The 20,603-nt window shown below is 42.6% G+C and overlaps 1 protein-coding gene across 2 annotated transcripts in view; it reads left to right on the top strand.

Moving 5' to 3' along the window:
• The window catches only part of LOC124644197 (modular serine protease-like), a 39,190-nt gene that overhangs the window by 5,251 nt on the left and 13,336 nt on the right, over window positions 1-20,603 (top strand). Inside the window, exons 2-14 of one of the 2 annotated variants that reach the window (XM_047183446.1) lie at window positions 2,887-2,944; window positions 3,495-3,608; window positions 4,019-4,072; window positions 4,485-4,601; window positions 4,959-5,093; window positions 6,011-6,194; window positions 6,727-6,842; window positions 7,797-8,005; window positions 8,948-9,166; window positions 11,247-11,417; window positions 17,276-17,397; window positions 19,180-19,356; window positions 19,848-20,007. In XM_047183446.1, the coding sequence (XP_047039402.1) occupies window positions 2,887-2,944; window positions 3,495-3,608; window positions 4,019-4,072; window positions 4,485-4,601; window positions 4,959-5,093; window positions 6,011-6,194; window positions 6,727-6,842; window positions 7,797-8,005; window positions 8,948-9,166; window positions 11,247-11,417; window positions 17,276-17,397; window positions 19,180-19,356; window positions 19,848-20,007 (1,836 nt within the window). Of the gene's footprint in view, window positions 1-2,886; window positions 2,945-3,494; window positions 3,609-4,018; window positions 4,073-4,484; window positions 4,602-4,958; window positions 5,094-6,010; window positions 6,195-6,726; window positions 6,843-7,796; window positions 8,006-8,947; window positions 9,167-11,246; window positions 11,418-11,976; window positions 12,905-17,275; window positions 17,398-19,179; window positions 19,357-19,847; window positions 20,008-20,603 lie in introns of those variants that run through there. The other variant, XM_047183447.1, reaches the window with a different exon arrangement.

Genomic DNA, 20,603 nt, shown 5'->3' with positions numbered 1-20,603 from the left:
GAGTAGGTGACTCTTTCTTACATATTTTTTTTTTTGTTATTTTTGTATGACTTTTTATATTACTTTAAAAATTATTCGATTTTTTAATTTTGAAAAATCATGAGCCTAAAATAAATATTTGTATGGGATAAGGGCAGGAAGATGATGATGTATATAAAAATATTTGAAATAAGTTCGGACTTTGACTGTTTGCCTACTCGCTGCAGCAGCGTAGCGAGTGTTTTAAAACTTAGAATCCTGAGCGATAGCGAAAGAATCAAAAGAGCACAAGGTGAAAAATCTTTGCACTCGAGTGCAACACGTAACTTTTTATCAGTCACCGGAGTTAAAAAGTAAACCTACCAATCTCGGAATTTCGATGCAACTGCTCTCCCCGTGTACCAAGACAGCATAACTTACCTGAGTATTCCAATGTCCAGACGGAAATGCTGACCAAGTACCAGGATAGCATAAAATACATCAAGTAAATCCCACGAGATCAAGGTATTCAATTCTGATTTGTGAAAAAAAAAACTAAGTGTTTTTGACTCTTGTCGATTTTGAGCAATGAAAAATTTCACAACTACCAGATCTATTTACGAAATAGTACCAAAATATATCCACATTAAAAAAATATATATTTCAATTCTCTTTCTAGGAGACCATATCAACTGTGACAACAAAAGGGTTGAAAAAAACCTAAAATATTGACAGTAGTACCACGGGTAGTTTTTTCTTGCCCGTGGTACTACCAGACCGCTTGGTAGTACTACGGGAAGAAAAATTTGCCCGTGGTACTACTGGTAGTACTATTGGTAGTACCACGGGCAACAAACGCCTACTTCACTAGCCTGCGTACCTACCTAAAAGAATTTTAAAACCTTCAAGAAATCAAGTAACAAAGATATAAAAGAAAAGTCTGCTTCAGAACCTCCCCCTTCTGCCGGGGCTGCGGGTTGTTCGAAAGAGTTACCGCGACTCTGGAACATAAAAGGCCTATGACGGAACACGACGGTTTTTAGTCAGTAAGAGTCTGACACTCCCTCACCCCTGCTAACCCACAGCGGGAGGGGTCATTTGATGATTTTTAACGTCGAATCAAAAAAAAATCCCTTTTTTTGAAGTCGGTTAAAAATGACAAACGGCCAGTAACACTTGTTAAAAAAAATACACGGGAAGGGGCGGCAAAATCGACAACTGCCCCGGGCGGCAGATACCCACGCTACGCCACTGAGCTGAGTACCAGTGTTTTACAAGCAGTGACTGCCTATCTGACCTCCTCAACCCAGTTACCCGGGCAACCCGATACCCCTTGGTAAGAGTGGCAGTCAGACATTATTATGGCTTCTGACTAAAAGGCCAATATTAAATAAGGAAAAATTAATAAATGAGGATATAATATAAGGAAAATAATTTTTGTTCGGTTACATTTTCTTATTTGAAGATTCTCCGAAATTTTAATTTCCTCGTTTTCGACCGATAATTAGCGGACCCGTATAAAAAGGTTTTTTTAGTGTGGGCAAAGAACCAACCTCTCAAGTATGAGGGCGCAGGTTCGATTCCAGGTCAGGCAAGTACCAATGCAACTTTTCTTTCTAAGTTTGTATGTACTTTCTAAGGATATCTTAGACACCAATGACTGTTTCAGATCGCACGTTAAACTGAAGGTCCCGGCTGTCATTGAACATCCTTGGCAGTCGTTACGGGTAGTCAGAAGCCAGTAAGTCTGACACCAGTCTAACCAAGGGGTACTGAGTTGCATCAGGTTAGATTGGAATTGGACTTAGATCTCTTCTACATACCTATTATTTATTACCTGGTGAATAACTCTGTACATATACTTATGTACCTATATTTTTGTTGTAAACAAAAGTTGTCGCCGATATTGTCATACTACAGTTTTAAAAATCTCTTCAAACGTATATGATAGCCGATGCCGCGGTAACTAGCTAGCTAGTCAATGGATACTTGTAAGTTGTATCTCCGTAATGACTGAACTGGTTTTGAGCAACTTTGCTGTTTTGTTTACGGGGAATATTCGGTTGACCGGCTTTATTAATTTTTACCTTGTATCTAAAACAAATTTAAGGAAAAACTTAGCATATAATGTGATACGAATCAAGGATATTAAAATTGAAACAAAATTAAAAAGTCGGATCGCGTCGCATTCATTACGAGTAGTCAAAAGCCAGTTAGACTGACAACCAGTCTAAACAAACGATATAAAGTTGCCCAGATCACTTGAATGCGAAGATGGGTATAGCCGACCCCAGCATGTCCCCAAAATGTTGGAAAAGGCTAGGCCGAGGACGACTTAAAAAGTTCGCGTATGTATTTGATCTTTTTGGTCTCAGCGAAATTAGAAACCTAGAAACATTATGTTTCATTTGTGTAAATAAATAAATGATATGGGTCTATGCCTGAATTAAATGGATAAATGAATAAATGAAATAAAGTAGGTATGCCTACTGCAAACATACCTACTTGTCATACAATATACACATCAATTATGCATAATAATCTCGTAATCACACATGAGCTATGATTTATTACACCAGCTGCAAATTCTAACTCGTTGGTCTGGTTGCATTGCGCGACTGCTAGGAACGTGATCTCGTGTTTGATTCCCGCGTCGGCCCGGTGTAGGCGATGTAGCTTAATAGATCTTAGAAACTTTCACAAAGCAGCCCGCAGCCTGCAAGTTAGTGATTGATACACCCGTGCATTGGAGAACACGTAAATGTCGGTCCTGCGCCTGATCTCTCTCCGGTGGTGTCGGATTGCCGTCCCGTCGGGCTATGAGAGTGAAGGAATAGTGAGAGCACCTGTGTCCAAGCAAATGCTCGTGTAATATGTCCTATGCAACTGTATGATAGCCTTAAATAAGTATTTTCTTTTGCATTACAGCCATATCTCCAGCATTGAGTTCAGTGGTCAGGCAAATTGCTTCAAATCAGTCATGCAGGTAATATTTTATTTCAATACTAGCTGTTTCCCGTGGTTTCACTCACCATCTCAAGGGACTTATTCCCGTACTTTTTGCTACGTACACACACAGAGATATCTTTTTCTAAGCCGGCTTAGATTTTTGCACGATCGCATCGTGCATGCAGTGAGCTATGACTTATGACCTCAATATACCTTTCATTTACCTTCTTCTATTAAGAAATAGCCTGTACCTACCTACCACCTATCTAAAGGAATACTAAAAAGTGCCTTTAGTGTTCTTTTAAAATAACCGCACACTGCAAAACTTTTAGTCGGCTGATAGTTTGGGTTCATGAATCACCTTCAAATGGGGTACCTTACCTAGTAGGTACACACATTGCAAAGATCAGGTATTTAGCCGGTATCTGGCCGATTGAAAATTTTGACTGTCGGCCGGTGGTTAAAGGGGTGGTAGCTTAGACCCGGGAGAAGGACATAGGATAGTTTTTGTCACCATCCGGGACGCGGGTGAAACCGCGGCCGGACTCTAGTTAGTAATAATTAGAAATTTTCTTATGAATTTCCAGTGAGAACCAGTTCAAATGTCTCGATGGTCTCTGCATCAGGGCTGATCAAGTCTGTGACGCATCACTGGACTGCTCTGACGGATCCGACGAGGACCTCTGCACCTCTATTTCTGCGTAAGTCTACCTAATGAAGTAATGTTAGTTTTATCTTCTTCTTCCTGCCCTGTTCGCAAGTTATTTGGGGTGGGCGTAATATGTCCTTTTCTTCCCTACCTCTCTGTGCTTCTTATGCATGTCCACCTTCAGGCAATCAATCCATCTTTTCCTCGGTCTACCTCTGCCTCTCCATCCTTCTACATTTATGCTTAACAAATTCATTGTAGCATGCGTTTCACACCGTCTCATATGATGCCCATACTACGACAAACGCTGACGTCTCATTTTATCTGTCACTGGCGCTACTTTCAGAATTATTCTGATAGATTCATTCCTCACTTTGCCCCTGGTAACCCCACACATCCATCTCAACATTCTTATCTCTGCTACTTTGTGGCCAATAGTTTGTAATTATTGTTTGCTTACAGGAACGTGACGACAGGAGACGGTCTTGGAAGATATAGAAGACAGTCAGCTTGTCGGTAAGTTAATATTAGGTATATTATGAGCAATCTTCTGTGGTTAGAACTTCTGAAGTTAGTGGGCGAACAAGCTGTGTTCATGATGAGCCGAATGGATCTGACTAGTACTTAGAGGTAAATATTACTAATTTTCACAAATCAGCACCGGAGTCTGAAAGTTGGGGATTGATACACCCTTGCCTCGGAGAGCATGTTAATGTCGGTCCTGCTTATAATCTCTCACCGGTGGTGTCGGATTGCCATCCCATCGGGTTATGAGAGTGAAGGAATAGGGAGTGCATCTGTGTCTGCGCAAATGCTCGTGCGCAGCTGGCTGATCTTCTTGTATGAGAACAGTCGACGGATACGATGATCGGTTTGGATGCCGTTTTATTTCCTCATCCATGCCCTGATGTTTGTGTGTTTTCCGCAGGAAACTAGAGTGGCAGTGCAAAGACGGTGGTTGCATCTCCAGCGATGAGAAATGCGACGGAACTAAGAACTGTCTCGACGGCAGTGATGAAACTCATGCCCTGTGCAGGAAAATGCTGTAAGTTATTCAATATCTTCAAATCATCTTCAATATCTTCTAATATTCAACGTCTTGGGTCAAAGTCAAGAGAAAATGTCTGTAGACTTTCCAGTCGAACGACTGACGGGTGAACTTTTTGATGCATAGTTTAAATATTTCCCTTTGTATTTGTAGATTTAATTTGTAATATATTGCCTTATGAATATCTGTCTAAAATTCTAAATAAATCTTCATATTGATTAATGAGCCCAAACAAGTTTGTTTAGAGTTTAGACGCACACTGCAAAGATCCGGTATTTAGACGGTTTTCTAAAGAAATCCTACCAAGGACTGACTTAATAGTCTGCAATAAAAGTTTTATATCTTCACTTTCAGATGTCTTCCTCACCTATTCCGCTGCACGTACGGCGCATGCGTGGACGGTACGGCACCCTGCGACAAGAAGATTGACTGCGCTGACAGTTCTGATGAACTGATACCAAGGTGCAGGGGAGCATTCGACCTTAACAGGTGAGTCCATTGCGTACTATATTAAAGAGGAGGATTAACTGTCTCGTTGATCTACTGGTCGCAAGCGTGACTGCTGTCCGATTCCCGGGTTGAGCCGGAATCGCTTTGTGGGTTTTAGAAACTTTCACTGTTAAATAAGGAGCCTGGAAGTTGGCGATTGATCACGTAAATGTCGGTCCTGCGCCTGATCTCCCTCCGGTCGTGTCGGATTGCCGTCCCATCGCGCTATGAGAATGAAGCAATTGTGAGTGCAAAAATGCTTGTGCACTATAATATACGCCGCGCAGCTGGCTGATCTCCTTATATAAGAACAGCCGCTGAAATCGGCTTTGGACGTATTAGACGTATTATTAAAGAAGAAACATTTTTTGGGTTCAGGACGTCAGATAAGAAGTCACTTCATGTAAAACTCTGGTGTATACCTAGCATTCAGTTATTCTGGAAGACCCAACTTAGTTGGCAGAAGGCCATCAAAATATGAAAAGCTGTGGAAACTATTTTCCTTACCTGGACAAAAGATAGCCAATATTACTCGAGATAGTGTAGCTGTCCAGCAGTGAAAGAATTTTCTTCGCAGACTTGATCATGTTACAGCCTTTTTATCGTCACGCTGTTGGGCACAGGCTTCCTCTCACATGGAGAAGGATTGAGCATTAATCACCACGCTTGCTCAATGCGAGTTGGTGATTTCAGACTTTATAGTCCAGGTTTCCTCAAGATGTTTTCCTTCACCTTTTTATCAGCCATTGGCGTCTAAGATAGACTTAGAAAGTTCATACAAACTTAGAAAAGTTGCATTGGTACTTGCCTGACCTGGAATCGAACCCACGCCCTCGTACTCGAGAGGTTGGCCACCACGACTTGACCATACTAACTTGACTTGGCCTTGACCATATTTTTTTCCTCTTCTGTATTAGGAAGGAGTTTGTATGTGTGGATGGGAGCCGTACGATCCCCCCTGGGGACTTATGCGACGGTATCACAAACTGCCAGGACGGCTCTGATGAGAATGTTAGCGCTTGCGGTGAACAGAGGTGTCCCGGGAACCTATTCCAGTGTGCTTACGGAGCTTGTGTGGATGGCAACTCTGACTGCAACGGGGTATGTACCTATACACTTTTTGTAGTATAGGAATTGAAGAGCTAAGTGGACAAAGGTGTTAACTAACAAAAAATTCAAATTGAGATATGGGCATTAGAAAATTTTAAATGTTAAAATCGAGATAATTTATCTAAGTCTGAAGTGTCAACCCTTTTTTAAAATATAATTTCTTACCAGATTATTATAACAGAAGTATCTAATATATTTTAATATATTTATTGTTTACTTTAAATGTATCACATTTGTTAGTTAACACCTTTGCTAGGGTCTGTATTTCTGGATATGAATAAAAGAATATATATTTTCAGCCCATCAGTCGGTTTATTATCACTTAAAACCTATGTCCATGCAAAAACTCGATTTTTTCAGTTTTGCCAGATAACACCTTTGTCCACTTACCCGTTCAATTCCAACATTTTGCCATAAAAATGTGGTAAATGAAGAGCCGCTGGACCGATTTAGTGCAAACTCCACATAAATCTTCTACTAGATAGATTTTTGCTGTATTAAACACTGTTGCTATCTCTTCCAGATTCCGGATTGCGCAGATGGCTCGGACGAGGCCGATGACCTCTGCAACAGAGCTACGCCGAGGCCGCTCTCGATTCCTCCAGTACTGCCTTCAGTACCACCAAGAATCAATACGGGGTAAGCTTACAAATATGTAGAAACAAGAATTTTATACTTTAATATAATCATCGGCACGAATCTTGAGCGCTGACCTTCACCTGCACAGAAGTAATTTATTCTGTCCCTTTTGTGGTATGAAGTGAGGCGCGGGGGCAGGGTAAAGCGGTGATTGGCCCGCAGCGCATCGCGTCATAGCCGTCACTCGGGATTGGTTCTATGCTAATAAATCACTTCTGCGCAGATGAAAGTCAGCGCTCAAGATTCGTGCCGATAACTATACTACACGGACATAAAGTTGAAATTTCAATGTTCAATGACAAGTAATAGCCATACAGGATGATCATAACTTACCTAAATCAACGCTTCCCGCTTTTAAACCCGGTCTCCCCCAAGACCCGTGCCTACTTTGCCCCTTTCACTCTCGTCTTGCTGCGATGGGTGACCATCTTGTCATAACGAGTTCTTCCGTGAGTCGGACTGCTCGATAAATTGTTGGGTCCCGGCTGTCATTTCAACATTATACCAGAAAGTTCAACAATTTTGCCAAGGAATATCGAGTTGCCCTGGTCTGTCTTGAGGAGGTCAGATAGGCAGTCGGTACTTTGAAAAGGTATTATACCTGGTACTCAACTGTAGCTAGTGATGCTGGAAGCTGACCAAAAAAATGTCGGGAAAAGGCAAGACATATAACGGTCGTCAGTAGAAAAAGAAAATTCTACTTTAATTCACGTAACTTGTTGGCGATATTACACCCCCGTGCCTGAGACGTGGCGCCCCCGACTGCTACTCAGTCGTTACAATTCCACGTCAGATGCCGGCAGGCGGATTTGAGAATACTCTGACACCAGGGCTTGCTAGGTGATTAAACCTGCAGCTCACTCGATAAGAAGAAGATTCACTTACTTTTAATTTATAATTAAGAATCGTTGCCTAATATCGAGCCGCCTACTCTACTATTCTATTATCCTTCAGAGACTACAAGTCCGGCAAGTGCGAGCTGCCCCAGTATCCATCTCATGGCAGGTACCAAGTGATCAACGCTATGGATGCAGGGCCGGGAGACAGACTACAATACGTCCGACTCGTCATCGAGTGCGAAGAAGGATACGGAGGGATCCAGAAACCAGAAGTCTTCTGCCATGATGGTAGCTGGTCCGTCAAACGTTTGCCGGACTGCCGCCGTAAGTGGTATTTTTATTTATTTATTCTTTATGTACAAAAATGGTACATTGGCGGACTTAATGCCACAAGGCATTCTCTACCACTACCAGTCAACCATCGGGTTAAAGGGAGATAATTGGGTACAAAAAAAGCAAATTAACGAAAAAAAAACTTTAAAAAATAAATTAAAATAGGTAATTTGCAAGAAAAGAAATCATGACGTATGAATATGAATTAAATAATCAATTAATAATAAGCAACCAGTATTTGTCACAAGATTTTCTTCTTCCTATCCCTTCCTTTGCCAAGTTATTTGTGGTTGGCGCAATATATTTTTCTTATTTTCACTTTACATTTAGCAGAATGATTTTGCGGCGTGCCTAACGTGAACTCTCCTTGAAAATGCACTTGTTGATGATGTTCCTTCTTCCCGAGGGTTGTAACCTGTAGGTGCACAGGGTCCAAAATTCCCTGAGTTACCTCTTATGACACCTACGGGATGGTTTGGGTGTACCCTAATCAAAACGTAACAAGATGTTGTGTGTAAATTAGGTACCGCCCCCGAATGAATGCATGACATTAATATGGAACACGAAAGTTTGATTGTTACAATCTGAAGGGATTTAGATAATACTAGCCACCACCCGCGGCTTCGTCCGCGTAGAGTTCGGTTATATCGCGTTTCCAAGAAAATTCTTCAAAAGTCCGGGATAAAAACTAGCCTATGTTCTTTCTCAAGGTCAACTGTATCTCTGTACCAAATTTTATTAAAATCACGTCTAAATGACGTGAAAGCGTAACAGACAGACAGACAGACAGGCAGACAGAGTTAGTTTCGCATTTATAATATTAGTAGGAATTTAGCTTTGAGTTTTGAGATCAAATCGGTTCGATAGTTCCAAACACAACATTATTATAAAAGTAATATGAAATAGTTTGATCATAATTTTCTTTTCAACCAGGGCTATGCATCCTGAAGAAGCACCCGTCAGTGAATTACAGCTGTCAGGTGACCAGCAACGGCATTCAAGGAAAACGGGAGTGCAACGAGTCGGAGCCGACGGGCACCAAGGTGGAGTCCATATGCAATGAACCCATTTACCACTCGGCCTACCCTCTACCTATGATGGAATGTGACGAAAATGGAAACTGGAAGCCCCAGCTCATCACTTGCCCAACAAGTAAGTCCTAAGTTAATTTTCCTCTTAAAACTCATCCATCATCCTCCGAGCCTTTTCCCAATCATGTTGGGGTCGGCTTCCAGTCTAACCGGATTCAGCTGAGCATCAGTGCTTTACAAGAAGCGACTGCCTATCTGACCTCCTCAACCCAGTTACCCGGGCAACCCGATACCCCTTGGTTAGACTGATGTCAGACTTACTGGCTTCTGACTACCCGTAACGACTGCAAAGGATGTTCAATGACAGCCGGGACCTACAGTCACACGAGACCTACAGAATGTTCCTCTTAAAACTGTTTATTATTATTCTTTATTGCACACTTAACAATTAATATACACAGACTAAAGACAGTTGATGTACAATGGCGAGCTTAACCCAGAATTGGGTTCTCTTAGGCCGCTATCCCACTATCCCACTATCCCACTATAGTATTTTACGAGCGTTGGCGCTTCTCCAACGTCTAAAACGCCAACGCTATAAATTAGTATTTGTACTAAACAAAAACTATTTTTTTTAATTGGACTTGAACATTCATCCATTAGACTCCGTCACTTGTGTATTTGGAAGTCTGTTCTATTTTTCTATATGTGTATTAACAATAGTATGTTAACTTTTTATTATTCTTTATTGCACACATAAATACAGAGAGACACACTGAATACAGAGAGATAATGTACAATGGCGAGCTTAACCCAGTGTTGGGTTCTCTTCCAGCCAACCTTAGAGTGAAAGAGTGATTTGATGGGGTAGGGCAAATGTGCAGGCAGACTCACTGTGCAGTAGGGTGAACGCCGCTGCCATCCGCAGGCCACAAAGGGCCATTGCACAGCGGGTGTCGAGGGCGTACCGCACGGTGAGCTTTGCGGCGGCGTGCGTTCTGGCGGGTACTCCTCCCTGGGAGCTCGAGGCTTGGGTACTCGCCAGAGTGTACGACTGGACGGCGGGACAGAAGGCGCTAAACCGGCGCCCAGACCCGACAGAAAAAGAAGAGGTGCGTGAGGAGGCAAGGGAGGCAATAACTCTGCACTGGGCCGAAGATCTTGCCTCGGCAACGTACGGTCGCTGGACGCTGGATGCCATCGGGCCTGTCCTGAACGGCTGGCTCGATCGGCGGCATGGGTGCCTTTCGATGCGTCTGGTGCAGGTGCTGTCCGGGCATGGCTGCTTCGGATCGTACCTGCACCGGATTGGGAGGGAGGAGACCCCACAGTGTCACCACTGCGAAGCTACGGTGGATACGGCAGAGCACACACTTCAGGTGTGCCCATCGTGGGCTGAACCCCGCCGCGCTCTGATGGCGGTGGTCGGGAATGACCTCTCGCTCTCCAGCGTGATTGCTGCCATGCTGGGAAGTGAGGAGACATGGGAAGCGGTAGCCTCCTTCTGTGAAGACGTCATGTCTCAGCGGCGGAGCGCATGCGGGAGAACGACCCTCTCGCGGTGCCGCTCCGTAGACGAAGAAGGGGCAGAAGACGGCGAATACAACGTCTGTCCCCATCCGCCCCGGGGGGTGATCAGCGGGCGACAGGCGCGGGGGCGCCACCGCCTGCACCACAAGGATCAACCCCTGCGCTCCGGCCATTATAAGGACCCTTCCCCACTAGGGGGAGGTATGAGGGGCCTGCCGTAAGGCGGGCAATCGCCGGTGGGGGACTGGATGCCATGGATTCCCAGACCCCCTCCACTCAGGCGAGGTCGGAGTGCCGCTGGGCCTTTTTAGTGGGTATACCGGGAACGTCTTTACCGGGGAGTCCCACATACCCCTCTCCCGTCCCCCGATGGGAAGGGGATGCGTAATAGCATTTTCAGCCCAGCGACAACAAAAAAAAAAAAAAAAAAGGGCAAATGTGCAACTTTATACTAATAAAAAGAATCTATATGAATAATTCCGTATAATAAATTAAATATATACCTTTTATAATTACATGAAATATATACAATATAATATATACAAATATATACACAAATATACAAAGGTCATGTTGATAAATAATGTTCCTTAACTCGTCTCTCAAACATATCCAATGATGAGCTCATTAGTTTTTATTAGTTTGATATATTTATTTACTGTTTTTCCCAGATTGTGGTCGGAGGACTCCAGCCGTTGACGTTCTGGTGGCCGGTGGCCAGCCAGCCTTGCGGGGACAGTTGCCCTGGCACGTGGCCATATACCGCAAGCCGACCAAATCGCAAAACTTCTACCGACAGATTTGTGGAGGGTCTCTCGTCAGCAATAGCATTGTGCTCACCGGTAAGTCGCGAGTTTTCTACCTCATAGTTAACTGCTTCTGTAACTGCTTTCACTTTTCACTAGGGGACATTTGTTCCGCGTATAATAATAATATCTATTTTCCCAACTATGTTCCTTTTTAAGAACTGTAGAACTGTAGAAAAGCGGCGCCAACTTCTGTTTACAACAAAAATATAGGTTGTATAAGTCTATACAGAGTTATTCACCAGTCCAGTCTAACCAGATGCAGCTGAGTACCAGTGTTTTACAAGGAGCAACTGCCTATCTGACTTCCTCTACCCAGTTACCTTATCGACCTTATGCTCCTCGGTAAGACTTGGTGGTTGTCAGACTTACTGGCTTCTACCCGGATCAACTGCTAAAGACGTTCAATGACAGCCGGGAACTATAGTTTAACTTGCTATCCGAAACACAGTCATCGATGTCCAAGATATACTTAGAAAGTACGTACAAACGATAAGTTGCATTGGTATTTCCTGACCTGGAGTAGAACCCATAGTCTCATACTTGAGAGGTTGGTTCTTTACCCACTAGGTCACCACGACTTTTATTTATTTAGATGTCATGGATGTCATCACGCTGCTAAAGGAGACCGATCCAGACGACGTGCCGTCGTTTGTGGCCAAGGATCTGAATAAGCTTCCGCCCGTCACCTTCGACCATGTCGACGTTACGAGCCTGCTGGAAGACATCGTCTTTCTAAAAGCAAGTCTTGCGGATGTACAGAAGAAGTTAGATACATCCCAAATTACAGTCGCCGATTTGCGCAGCGAACTTAACGAGTTGCGTAAATCGGTTAATGTAACTGGTGCATCGAACGTAAACATGCGGCGCGGAGCGATGTGTCGGGTGCAAGTTTCGCGTCAGCTGTTTTCCCATCGCCGCTGTCACTGCCGCCGAATGCTGAGTCGGAATAGTGCGCGCCTCGTGCGCCCCGCTGCCCCGCTCCCGTCCCTGCGGGTCCTCCACTGACCGCCGCTCGACCGCTCGAACAGCTGCTCGTTTCTGCAGCGTCGACGAAACATCAAAATGTACGTCGAGACTACAATAGCGTCACCGGTAGCAAAATTGATGCTACGAAGAAGCTCGTGCCCGTAAAGGGACCGAATCGGGCTGACGATGAGGGATTCGTTACGGTGCAAAGGAGGAAGCGCCGTCAGCGGACCAACAAGAATCGCTGCGGCACGGCTCCTATTGAGCCAAACATCAAAATTCGTGCCTCCAAGCCGAACACCCCGGTGTACATCTCCCGCCTACACTACACCACTAAGGCGGAGGACATCGTGGAGTACGTGCGTCAAAAGCTGAAGTACACCCCGAGAGTGCAGCTGCTGGAGTCGTGCCATAACGCCAACTTCAAGGCGTTCGTGGCGTGAGTGCCGACGTGTTTTCTGCACCTCGTGTTGGACGAGAACTTCTGGCCACAGAACGTGGTGTTCCGTCGCTTCCGCGGACAAGTGCCACAGGACCACACAGTGACATAGTGCATAGTGAAGTGCTACTAACATAGTTTTAAGTTTTGATTTACAATTTTGTATAACATATATATGCTAGTTTTAAGGTGTTTATCTATAGGCCATTGATGCCTGAAAATAAATATGATTTGATTTGATTTATTTAAATACTGGCTTCCGCCCGCGGTTTCACCCGCGTCCCGAGAATCGAGATAACTTTTTCTCGTAGCCGAATGGTGACAAAAATTCTTCCTATCTCCTTCTCCCGGGTCTAAGCTGACTCATCTCTAATTTTCAGCTTTATCGGTCTAGCCGTTCATGCGTGATGGCGTGTCCTGGCATAAAAACTATCCTATGTTCTTTCTCAAGGTCAACTCTATCTCTGTACCAAATTTTATCAAAATTGGTTCAGTGGTTTAGACGTGAAAGCGTAACAGACAGACACACAGAGGTACTTTCGCATTTATAATATTAGTAGGTATACAGGATGTTTTTACTCACGATGCATATATGTATGTTCTGTTCTGTTATTGATTCTGATCGATTCCAGGTTAGGCAAGTACCAAAGCAACTTTTCTAAGTGTGTATGTACTTTCTAAGTATATCTTAGACACCAATGACTGTGTTTCGGATGGCACGTTAAACTGGCAAAGTCAAAGTCAAAGTCAAAATCATTTATTAAAATAGGCTAATACGATTAGCACTTTTTAACGTCAAAATTTTACAAGAATGACAGCACCCCCAAAACGCCCCCCTTTCACCACTGGAAAGAAGAAGCGGTGAAGAACAAACTTCCCAGCAACACAGCTGTCTATTACAATTTAATTAATAATAATAATAATAAGCCCCGCAGGGCATCTGAGGCGGATGACGGGGAGTAGCGACCCCGCGGGGCTATATATCCGAGTGCTCCAGGGAGAGTATACTGTCCCCCACCTCCGGCTTGCCGGAGTGAAGCATGACGGGGGATAGGTCTCCCGCCTCTTGGCTTGCCTTCATCGGCCGGTCAGAGTGGAGTCGCTAGAGCAAGGTTAGTCCTGCTCGGAGGGTAGGTGCCTCGTGGTAAGTGGCGAGTGGGCCGGTGATGCTGGACCCACAGGGAGCGCGTGATCTGCGTTTAAAGTCCGCCGAGGTATCCTCACCCTTCTCAGCCGCTCATGTCCCTGTTGCCCTCTTGTTGCTTTCAGTGACTGATTCCCGGGGGCCCAGTAAGTGAGTTGGCGAGTCTCCACCTGCCATTTTAACATGTATTTAATACATTGTCATCGGCAGGTGCCATAGTTCCCGTAGTTTCCCCGTTCCTAGTCCATTAGCATCCCATCACAATAGCCTAAGTAGTTTTCATCCATAGTTATAGTTCGGCCATTCAGAGAATGCGTTCCTGACACGTCGCGATTGAACTGACGACGTAATAACATTCATTGATTATTGATATAATAATGTTGTTTTAATGCTCCTCAATTGTTAAAACGGTAAACAACCAGCAAAAATATTTTTATCGTAACTGCAACGCCATTGCAAAGTTACGTCGTCAGTTCAATCGCGACGTGTCAGGAACGCATTCTCTGAATGGCCGAACTATAGCAATAGTTTAGCACAGAACCGGGGATTGTCCTTGGGTACATTTCTATAGTGTATACAGGGATAATCGTCGGTTTTGTGTTACCATTTCATTAAAGTTGTCTCAAAAGGGCTTCAGCGTGTTGGCTTCGGCCCCACGTTCGCCTTCCAAAAATCCGGGACTCTGTAGTCCCGAGGTCAGAAAGAGACATATAAACAAATAATAATAATAATAAATCTTTATTAGGCATCCCAGAGTATACAGTAATAATTTACAATGACAACCGCACTAGGCAAAGCCTGTATCGCGGCTATCAACAATACGGTTTCCTTAAGGACTAGTGAGATCAAAATACAAGTACAAGACTAAAAGTAATTATAACAAACAGACAATGTGTGTGTTTGTGTGCGAGGTGTGTGAGTTTGAGGGTGTGTGTGTGTGTGTGTGTGTGTGTGTGTGTATAATGTGCAAAAAATTTACATCCTCTTACCGTGTGGGTTTTAGTAGCTGTTCTACTTCGTTATATGTTAAATCATTTAAATATTTTGTAACCTTTGATTGAATTACGCGCGCCGTGTCGTCTTTAAATTTACAGATTTTACAGATTTTGTTGTATAAATAAGGAAATAAAAAATTTGAGAATCTTTGTGCAAAGGAAGTATTAACTGTGGGTACCGGGATTCTAAATATTCTATTTGTCAGCAGTTTGTTGTGAGATTCAGATTTTAATATTTGTTTATGTGTAAGACAGATAGCAGCTTTTATGTAAAGGCGGCGAATACTTAATAAGTTCGTTTCATTGTAAATAAGTGCTGTGGAATACCTTAAAGGCTTTTTTAACATAACCTTTAGCACGGACCGCTGAGCTCTTTCCAATGAGATTAAGTGTGACGCAGCAACACCCCCCCAGGTATTAATACAATACGTTACAATCGATTGGCAAAGAGCAATATAAATATATTTTGCAAGATCTGGGTTTGCTACGTCTCTTATTTGTTTCATAACATATATCAACTTTCTGACCCTAGCTGATAGAGCTGCTGTGTGATCACTAAATGTAAATGTAATTATTATTAATTTATTTTACAGTTATACAATTCAATTTTATTTATTATTAATTTAAAACACCGAATAATACAAAATTAAATAAAGCACTTTTGTTCCACTTCAGAGCTGCCATCTGCGTTTATCTGTGAAATAATCATTAACATTATAATATGCCTTTTTAACAAGAATTTCTTTAATTTTATTTTTAAAAGAACTGTCCGTTAATTCCAACAGATGAACCGGAATTCTGTTATAAATGCGTACACAAAGCCCCACAAATGAACCGTGTACCTTATGTAAACGATAATTAGGTGCGGTTAACTTGTGTTTATTTCTAGTATTAAAATGATGTACGTCGCTGTTTTTACTATATGAATCTAGGTTTTGCCTTACGTATATTATATTGGCATAAATGTATTGAGACGCCACAGTCAGAATACCAATATCCTTAAACCTTTCCCTAAGGGAGACTCTAGCACCAAGTTTGTATATAGCACGGACAGCGCGCTTCTGTAGTACGAAAACATTCTCGATATCGGCAGCATTGCCCCACATAAGAATTCCGTAGGACATGATGCAGTGAAAATAGCTAAAGTACACTAAACGCGCCGTGGCTACATCGGTGAGAGCTCTTACTTTCCTGACAGCGTACGCAGCAGAGCTTAATTTACCCGTGATGCCAGTTATATGCTCACCCCATTGAATTTTGGAGTCTACTGTTATCCCTAGAAAAGTCGTAGCATGTACCGTTTCAAGTTCCTCATTGTTCAAAATTACACCGGGACCGAGATTTTTTACATTGGGCAAAGCAAATTTAATACATTTTGTTTTCTTCGTATTCAAAACTAAATTATTGGCTGTAAACCATTGCGTTACTAGTGAAAGACAAGAATTCACGTCATCAAAATCTACTCTATTCCTATCAACTTTAAAAATTAGAGACGTGTCATCAGCAAACAATACTACATCACACAATGATTTTAAATAATATGGCAAGTCATTAATGTATACAAGAAACAAAATGGCTGTCATTGAACATCCTTGGCAGTGTCTGACATCAGTCTAACCAAGGGGTATTGGGTTGCCCGGATAACTGGGTTGAGGAGGTCAGATAGGCAGTCGCTTCTTGTAAAGCACAGCTGAATCCGGTTAGACTGGAAGCCGACCCCAACATAGTTGGGAAAAAGGCTAGGATGATGATGATGTTATTGATTCTGAACCACCAGTTTTTTTGCGCACTGCTTAGAATTCATTCAGGTATATATGTCACCGGAAAATAACAAGATCCGCAAGTTTATCAATTTACTAGGAAGTTTATAAACTTTCGTAAGATTCTAAACGGGAGATAAATTGTAGTATTTTACGTCCATATTTTCGTAAATTTATCAATTTCCGACGTCATACGGTAAATTTATAAACTAACGAATATCTATTCGTAAGATTTTATATGGTTCGACCAATCACAGAAACTCTTTTAAATATACGATCTTTGAAATACGTAAAATAACACACTGCTCTCTGATTGGTCAATGTTCATAGTGGCAATGCTTAGGAAGGAGAAGTGACACGTGACAGCCAACCAATCAGATTGCGCGTAGCGTTTCGTTACTGCTTACTTAATATTTTACGAGTGAGTTCAGTAAGTTTATCAATTTACGAAAATGTGGACATAAAATATTACAATTTATCTCCCGTTTAGAATCTTACGAAAGTTTATAAACTTCCTAGTAAATTGATAAACTTACGGATCTTGTTATTTTCCGGTGACATATATAGATTTACTCATTGATTAACAGCCGCTCACTGCTTCTGGAATGACACTGATCGTTCGGTACAGCCTTCTCTCTTCGCCGTCGCCGCTGCCAAGCTGTACCGAGACTGGGATGACCCAAACGACAAGAACGCACAGAAATCTCATGTAAGGAACCTACACTTCTACACCAGGGGCCCGATTCTCCTAAGTTAATAATGTCAAAATCGAATAGAAATCGAATCGCAATATGATCGCAATAGCAGTTTTAACCATATCGGGCATTCTGCTACCAATAAAAGACCAATCGTATTCGATTGACATTTGATTGGTGTGCGATTGGACTGCTATTTTGGTGATTTTGATCTATACGGTAGTTTGCTGTACAATCATTTTGCAATCGTAAATCATTTACAGACAAAATGATTCATTATTGAATGACAGAAAAGGATAAAAACGTTTATTTCAAAGAAAAAATAGCGGAATGCCACATACGCTTCAATCGTAATCGAGTCGGGATTGGATCTCAGTCGAATCGAGTCGTACGTGAATCGTATGACGCTTAAGTAAAATTAGGAGAATCGGGGCCCAGTATAATAAAGACGAAACACGTTTTGTTTGTTTGAACCCTAAAATCAAAATCAAAAAACATTTATTCAAACTTGGCTGCAAGACAGCACTTTTTGACGTCAGAAATTTACATAAGGCAGCCCCCAAAACGCCCACCCTTCACCACTTCCTATGTGTTTTTGGTGGGAAGAAGAAGTGGCGCAACAAACTCCCTAGCAACACATGTTTGTCTGTAGGTTAGAAGAACCTTAAACATTGTTTGATATATAAATTTGTATAAGAACCTACTCTATTACAGTACATGACAATACCCAAGGCTCCGAAACTACCGAACCAATTTGAAAAATTATATCATTATGAAAAGCACACTCTTACCGAGTAACATTACTGTTACAGCCTTTTTATCGTCCCACTGCTGGGCACAGGCCTCCTCTCACATGGAGAAGGATTGAGCATTAATCACCACGCTTGCTCAATGCGGGTTGGTGATTTCAGACTTTATAGTCCAGGTTTCCTCAAGATGTTTTCCTTCACCTTTTTATCAGCCATTGGTGTCTAAGTACATATACTTAGAAAGTACATACAAACTTAGAAAAGTTGCATAGGCTAAGTATATTTTATCTTAGTACGAGCAGTAACTCCCAAGGAACGCGAGTAAAACTGCGGGAACACGGCTAGTAAATCATAAATGTGTTTGGACGAGCACTTGGACTGCTATTCTGAAACTTCAGTTTAAAGAGCAGTTTAAATGTTTAATTTCTAGCTGTGTAAAAAGTCCCAAGTATCAGAGGCACAATTCTGCTGTACTTAAGCGACATACGATTCACATTCGATTGAGATCCAATCACGAATCAATTAAGATTGAAGCGTGTAGGGCAGTCCGCTATTTTTTCTTTGAAATAAACGTTTTTGTCCTTATTCAATAATGAATCATTTTGACTGTAAATAATTACCATTGTAATTGTAGAGCAAACTACCGTACTTATATACCAAAATGGCAGACCAATCGCAAACTAATCGAATGTCGTTGGAATACGATTGGTCTTATATTAGTAGCAGAATGCCAGATATGGTTAAGCAGTTTTAACGAAAACAATTGAATAACAAACAAAATTGAATAGAAATTGCGATTCAATTGAATAGAAATTGCGATTCAATTGAATAGAAATTGCGATTCAATTGAATAGAAATTGCGATTCAATTTCTATTCAATTTTGACATTACATATTAACTTAGAGAGAAGAGGAGAATCGGGGCCCAGATTGTTCGGTTCGGTTGATCGGCGATTTGACAACTGAAAATTGATGGTTCGGATATCGTCACAGTTAAATGGTGTACCGCAAAAGTGTTGAATTTTGACGTTACAACTGCTGTTTTCAGGTTAAAGACATTCAGGCCGCGGAACTGTTCCGGGGTGGAGCCGCGAACTATCAGGAGGATATAGCAGTAGTCTTTCTAGAAACACCAGTGAACTACGGTGCGGAAGTGAGCCCCGTCTGCCTGAGCTTCGACATCAACTTCTATCGATCTCAGATGATGCCAGGTGTTTTGGGAAAAGTAAGACTGTTTATCTAACTAAATCTATACTTAATCTGGTCAACAAGGTGGACAGATGACCTTATAAAGGTCGCCGGAAGACGCTGGATGCAGGTCGCTTCCAACAGGTATCTGTGGAGATCTAAGGGGGAGGCCTATGTTCAGCAGTGGACGTTCTATGGCTGAGATGATGATGATGATGATACTATTCTATGCTAATATCATCTCCCGAACCTTTTCCCAACTATGTTGGGGTCAGCTTCAAGTCTAACCTGTTGCAGCTAAGTACCAATGTTTTACAAGTAGCGACTGCCTATCTGACCTCATCAACCCAGGTACCTGGGCATCACAGTGCCCGGTTGTTTTATCCGGGAACGGAAAGAAGCTTCCCAGAAAAACGGTTGGTTATCTAAGTGACCCCATTTGAAAAAATCTTTTAATGATATATAGATAGTCTAGTTATCAAAGTAAATAGTTCCTACGGGACCGTTTCACAATCGTTGTTTCCACAGGTCGCCGGCTGGGGCCTGACTGGCGAGATTGCGGGCCCATCGCAAATATTGAAAGTGGTAGATCTCCCGTTTGTTCCGCCGAAAGAATGCCTTCGAGTCACACCGGCCACCTTCACGGAGAGCATAACCGGAGACAAGATATGTGCTGGCTATTTGAACGGTGAGTCCTCATATGGCAATCTATTAATATGTACTTACTGGGATATTTCAAGTTGGCAGTCGTTACGGGTAGTCAGAAGCCAGTAATGACACCAGTCTAACCAAGGGGTATCGGCTTGCCCGGGTAACTGGGTTGAGGAGGTCAGGCAGGACAGTCGCTCCTTGTAAAGCTCTGGTACTCAGCTGAATCCGGTTAGGCTCGAAGCCGACCCCAACATAGTTGGGAAAAAGGCTCTGAGGATGAATTTCGGGTCAGGCATGTAACAATGTAACTTTTCTTTTATATGTACTTTCGAATATATCTATGACACCATCAATATCATCCCCTGAGTCTTTTCCGAACTATGTTGGGGTCGGCTTCCAGTCTAACCGGATTCAGCTGAGTACCATTGCTTTACAAAGAGCAACTGCCTATCTGATCTCCTCAACCCAGTTACCCGGGCGACCGGATACCCCTTGGTTAAACTGGCGTCTGACTTACTGGCTTCTGACTACTCGTAATGGCCGTAACTTAGCTAGCTTAGCTAAATCCTTACATCGCATGTATATTCTTTATCCCTGATCGCTGTCCGGTTGTGATGGATTACCGTCCCATCT

Source organism: Helicoverpa zea, chromosome 29, assembly GCF_022581195.2.
Source record: "Helicoverpa zea isolate HzStark_Cry1AcR chromosome 29, ilHelZeax1.1, whole genome shotgun sequence".
Lineage (NCBI taxonomy): Eukaryota > Metazoa > Arthropoda > Insecta > Lepidoptera > Noctuidae > Helicoverpa > Helicoverpa zea.
The sequence above is the reverse complement of the archived record's forward strand: the minus strand, read 5'-3'. Positions and strand labels throughout refer to the sequence as shown.